The sequence below is a fragment of the Calonectris borealis genome, chromosome 2 (genome assembly GCF_964195595.1).
Source record: "Calonectris borealis chromosome 2, bCalBor7.hap1.2, whole genome shotgun sequence".
Taxonomy (NCBI): Eukaryota; Metazoa; Chordata; class Aves; order Procellariiformes; family Procellariidae; genus Calonectris; species Calonectris borealis.
The window spans coordinates 153085233-153091203 of NC_134313.1; the positions used below are offsets into that span (position 1 = coordinate 153085233).

General features: G+C 40.0%; 1 protein-coding gene across 9 annotated transcripts in view; it reads left to right on the forward strand.

The window, feature by feature from the left end:
- The window catches only part of ACBD5 (acyl-CoA binding domain containing 5), a 35427-nt gene that overhangs the window by 25028 nt on the left and 4428 nt on the right, over nt 1-5971 (forward strand). For 8 of the 9 annotated variants that reach the window (XM_075143972.1, XM_075143970.1, XM_075143974.1 and 5 more), the window contains 3 exons: nt 1038-1237; nt 2818-2868; nt 3159-3268. In XM_075143972.1, coding sequence (XP_075000073.1) covers nt 1038-1237; nt 2818-2868; nt 3159-3268 — 361 coding nt within the window. Of the gene's footprint in view, nt 1-1037; nt 1238-2817; nt 2869-3158; nt 3273-5971 lie in introns of those variants that run through there. The other variant, XM_075143976.1, reaches the window with a different exon arrangement.

Sequence of the window (5971 nt, forward strand, 5' to 3'; positions counted from 1 at the left end):
CTATTATGGCACCTGTCTTTTTAGAAATGTAATCTTCAAAACTTGTCTATGCATGAGAAGAGTTTCTTTACAAGTTACATGTTTATTTTTAAATGCATATGCATTTATACCTCTATGGTGTCTTATTTGAAACCATGGAACATCTTGGAAAGTGATGCATTGTTTTCTATATAATTGGAGTGTTAGCCACACCTTTGAGTGATTCTGATATTATCTATTATGATTCTTAAAACTTAATGGTTCTTAATCACATAATAGTCCAGATGTTCAATTTATGTTGGACCTCTGCTCTTTTTAATTCTGTAATACTTCTAATATGGTGAGCAGCACCATATTCCAGTGGTATGATCTGTAAAGTGAAGGATAAAGTTTATTTTACTTGTACTAAAAAAAAAAAGCCAGAAAGTATTTTATTTATATATAGCATGCCTTTTTGTATAGCACTTATATGTGATCAGATGCAAAAATTAAAAAGAAAATCCAAATATAACATTTATTTGGAAAGAACATATTATAGTTTAACCATCTCCCCTTCTCTCTTTTGTTGTTTTACTTAGGTTTGCTATTTGCAGGTGGAAACCTGATAGTCTAGCTGTATATAGTTTAAAGGAGTATTGTAGGTTGTAAACAATTATCTTTTCTCATTACTCTATTCCAGTGTTCTTTGTTTTCCAGCTGGAGACTGTGCCAAACTTAAAACACACCTACCCTTGATAATGAGACAGATCTTACTTTCTTTTCGCTAGGGCAGAATTTACTGCTGAACTTGACTGGATGTGAATTAGTAATTTTTTGCTAAATGTTTATGCAGCTCTGGGACCTTGAATGATACTGTCACGCTTAGGCTGTAGGGAAACATCTCAAATGATGTTGCAGTTACCTCCCAGTGCTTTTGAACCGTCTGAATATAGCCTATGGTTAGGAGTACCACACTCAGTTCAGGAGGGAGAAAACTGAACTGTTAAAATCAAGCATTTTCAACAGAGTTGGTAGCCCATTCTGTGTTTTATGTATCTATTTTTTCTTCCTCAACATAGGGCATAGACTTCAGCCTCTAGAAGATGGTTCACAAGGTGGACAGATGGGTAGTGGAGGGGACGGAGAGCGCTGGGGATCAGACAGAGGACCCAGGGGTAGCCTCAATGAACAGATTGCAGTAGTGCTGATGCGGTTGCAAGAAGACATGCAGAATGTCCTTCAGAGGTTGCATATGCTGGAGGCGGTTACAGCATCACAGGTATTAGTCATTGAAATTATTTGATTACTTTTTATTAAATTTCCTTGGATATTTTTATGCTTTTTCAGATTAAAATTTCAGACAACATTTTCTTAAACTGTAAAGACATTTCAGTTATATTCTGTAGTTTATTTCAACTTAAAATTTCTTATTGATACCTACTCTCAGGAACACAGTTCAGGACTCTTGTACATGTGAGCAAAAACATGCATTTTGACCTAGAGATTACCCGTATATTATTTTACTGATTTCTGATCAGACTAATCTTAGCCATAGTTATTGATACACATTACACAGTCGCTATATAGAGATTACATCGTTAATGTTAGTAATACACGATCCCAGATAATTTCTTCATCAGTAGATCTCAGAGCATTTTCAAAGGAAGTGAGAAATTATCTTAATCTTCCAGACTGGTAAATGTTTGCAGGCAGAACTTCTCATTCCGTTTTTCAGTTAGCAGAAGACTGATTCTTCGTAGCATTCTTTCCCCGTGAAGTAATCCAGCTTCCTTGGAATTTCACATCATGTATACAAGATAGGCAAAAGAAGTCTTAAGCAAGTATAGGTATTTATTGATGTAGTGGTTCTTTTTCCTTCTGTTTCAATGGCAATACTGTATATTCGGGAGAATAGAATATGCTATGAATAAAGTTGACCCAGCAATGGAAAAATGTTTGGTTTTGTTTGATTTGCTGATATGTTTTGATCTACCTGAGAATGAGAGCTGGATAAGCAGTATCTTACGGGATGCACATACTCCAAATCTAAGGCAGCCAGGGAAAAGGATTTATTAAAACCATGATTTCACTCCATCACAGCTATTCAAGAATCTGATGTTTGGATACAGATTGATTTTCTTTTTTTGCCTGAGCAATATAAGAAATAGTAAAAGATTCTTCCCCAGCAGTTCATGCTGTGCTTGATACCCTTACTTAAAGAGAAACAGAACCTTCTGTTTCACACTTACATAAATTAAGAAAGACCTAGAAAACTGACTGCTTTGTTTTTGTGGAAGTACCACAATAGTGTATGGGAATAGTCTTGAAAAGTTTCTGGTACTTCTCATCTTCTCGATTGCCTGGAAGATTTGAAACAGAGTATTCTCTTTCCTGTATGCTGTTAGACATGCCTGTACCTATAGGCAGGCTAAAACAGTGCTTTTTGCCTTTGTGTAGACTAGTGTCGAAACATGTAATCACGCAAATTAAGCTGCTGGGATTTCTACTCTGGGTTGCAACTGCTGGGACTGGACCAGAGTTGAGGAAGTTGCTATGACAAGTTGGGCAGGGGGGCCTTGAAAAACTGTAAAGAGGTCCAGTAAGTGACACTGATTCATTTTTTAATACACAGAGATGTGATAAAAATGCTATAAAGAGTAATGGAAGCATGAGAGGTAAGTTAGAAACTAAGTGGTGAAAGGGGTGTTGCACAGGGGCAGTTCTGTTCCTTAAACTGTCATATATACAGATTGCAAAGCCTTCACAAGATGAAAAACTTCGTATTCTCATTTTGTGAAGCAGAAAATTTTTAATTGCAGTTTCTTTTTTATACTTACCAGCCTCTGTTTGTATTTAAAGGCAAAATCTGCAACACTACAGTCAAATCATCAGCCAGCCTCCTCTGTCAAGGTAAAATACTGTTTTTTCTATTTGCAAAAAGCAGTGTGAATGGTGAAAAAAAATGAGATTAATATTTTATATCTAGCTCTTAGTATGTGCTTTTCATATTGTTCTCCCTTGACTAGGAGATAAAAAATAATCTATCTCTGAAAAAGTTATTTGGTACATTACTTTTTTTCTGGTCTTACTAGTATTTTCTACTTTACTACTGTAGCATTTTAAGCGATTGAAAAGTATACATGTGGTATTCAAAATGTACGCACAGATTGCTGACTAAATTTTTTTTCTGTTTTCCTTAGAAACCATCATGGTGGCCCTTTGAAACTTCTCCTGGTATTTTAGCTTTTGCAATTGTATGGCCATTTATTGCCCAGTGGTTGGTACATGTGTATCTTCAAAGAAAGCGAAGGTAAAGATGTGCATTCAATAGGGCATATATACTGCATTTCTTGTGTTTAAACCAGTATGTAGTATATCATGTTATTTAGACAGGACATAAAATACTGCCTTCATGCGTAAGAAGAATGCAAGGGTATGCTCTCAATAAGGCTTTGACAGTGTATCTGAAACATCAGGTCAGTATCAAAATGGGCAGCTTGATAGCAATTGCTTTGATAAATCCTGTTTCCTTGAGTTCATAGAATCATAGAATCATTAAGGTTGGAAAAGACCTCTAAGATCATCGAGTCCAACCGTCAACCCAACACCACCATGCCCACTACACCATGTCCCTAAGGGCCTCATCTACACGTCTTTTAAATACTTCCAGGGATGGTGACTCCACCACTTCCCTGGGCAGCCTGTTCCAAGGCCTGACCACTCTTTCAGTACAGAAATTTCTCCTAATGTCCAGTCTAAACCTCCCTTGGTGCAACTTGAGGCCATTTCCTCTCATCCTATCGCTAGTTACTTGGGAGAAGAGACCAATACCCACCTCGCTACAACCTCCTTTCAGGTAGTTGGAGAGCGCGATGAGGTCTCCCCTCAGCCTCCTCTTCTCCAGACTAAACAACCCCAGTTCCCTCAGCCGCTCCTCACAAGACTTGTGCTCCAGGCCCTTCACCAGCTCCGTTGCCCTTCTCTGGACACGGTCCAGTACCTCCATGTCCTTCTTGTAGTGGGGGGCCCAAAACTGAACACAGGATTCAAGGTGCGGCCTCACCAGTGCCGAGTACAGGGGCACGATCACCTCCCTACTCCTGCTGGCCACACTGTTTCTGATATAGGCCAGGATGCCGTTGGCCTTCTTGGCCACCTGGGCACACTGCCGGCTCATGTTCAGCCGGCTGTCAGCCAGCACCCCCAGGTCCTTTTCCTCCGGGCAGCTTTCCAGCCACTCTTCCCCAAGCCTGTAGCGTTGCCTGGGGTTGTTGTGACCCAAGGGCAGGACCCGGCACTTGGCCTTGTTGAACCTCATACAGTTGGCCTCGGCCCATCAATCCAGCCTGTCCAGGTCCCTCTGCAGAGCCTTCCTACCCTCCAGCAGTAGTTCTTTGTTTCCAGACACGTCTTGCTTAACGTTCCATTGTATGTATCAGTGACCCATAGCTCTGAAGATACCAGGCTAAAGCAGATTGTACAGTAGAGTCCTTGGTATGGTTTTGATAGGAAGGTGCGTGTTTCAGTCCCAAGAACTGAAGCCAAATGCGCAACAAGAAATTCTGGAAGCTAGTAGGAGTGCTTTCCATTAGCTGGGAATTCTAGGTAGAGACATGTATAGTTTTCTTTGCCTTGAAAGTTTCTCAGCATAAGAAAGTATTGGTTAATTTGACTTTGTATGTGGTATGCCTTTTATGTGGCAATTTAGGTTAAATCCGTGAAGTGTGACGCAGGATAAATAATTTCAGTGAGCATACACAAGTGGGTGAACTTTAGTGTTGTTTAGCTAATAGCTCTCGAATGGCCATGTTGTCTCTCTCTCTCTCTCTGAACAGTATGCTGTTCGCGTAAACCTTTTTTGATCATCTGTTCTGACCTCTGTAGCACCCTCAATTAATTCACAGGTTCGGTCAGAAATCAGTTTTTAGAAAAGCGCCCTTTCTAGCAATTTTTCTAATATATTGTTTTAATGATTCAAAGCTTAAATGAATAAACAAATGGTACATTAGTTTTAGTTTGGATCTGTTTAGCTCAGCTTTCATTCATTGGATTTTCCTAGATCTTTATCTACTTGACAAAGAGCCCGTGATGTGTTTTCCATGGGTACTTTATTGCTATCACCAGGTCATCTCTTAATCTCTTGCTTGAACAAAACAGATGGAGCAACTGGAATCTCATTTTAAAGTTGTTTTCCAGTCTTGGGATGGTTCTGGTGGCTCTTTCCCAAATGCTCCACAGTTTATCAACATTCTTTTTGAGTTCTGGACAACAGGACTTTTTGATTGCTGGCACACAGATAGACACTGGTCTACTAACAGTAATATCAGTGTCTCTGTGAAACACAGAGATAGCGTAGCCCCAGATAGGCCTTGTTTTGTTTACTCATTCATGGATTGTATTAAGATGAGGTGAACCTCAAGAACAGAAACAACTAAAGAAATTTCTGTGTTCTTCAGCTTTCCTCTTTGTTTCTGAAGAAATCTGTCCATAGCCAGAATTTAAGGGCTATCTGCTTCTGCATCACCTTTCCATCCAGAGTTCCATCTCCTTTAGCAATGGGTAGGAAGTTGATCAAGTACACTCAGAGAGAAAATGGAATGGCAAAACAAGAGTCCCTCTCTGGTTGTCCCATTGCCAGTTTCAGCTTGTACTCTGTGTTAAGGTGTGTAAGCTTTTAGGCAACAGCTGTACACAGTGCATACATTGGCCATATTTATGTACTTTCGGTTTTAAAATACATGAACTGTCCTGGAGCAGAAACCAGGAGTCTGTGTTACCGTGTGAGGTTTTCTCATCGTGAAGCTGTGGAGCCACGACTCCTGAACTCTTTTTGCACAGTGGAGCAAATTCCATGGAACTGGTGGAGAGAAGGCCTTCTGTAGCCAACAGCTTTGTGTTCAGCTCATATCCCTGGGAAGGGGTAGCTCAGCTCACTCTTAGCACCCTACTGTACAGCGTTCTGGCTGGTTTAGGTCATCTTCTGAGCCTCTTAACCTGTCTCATTCCTTTATAG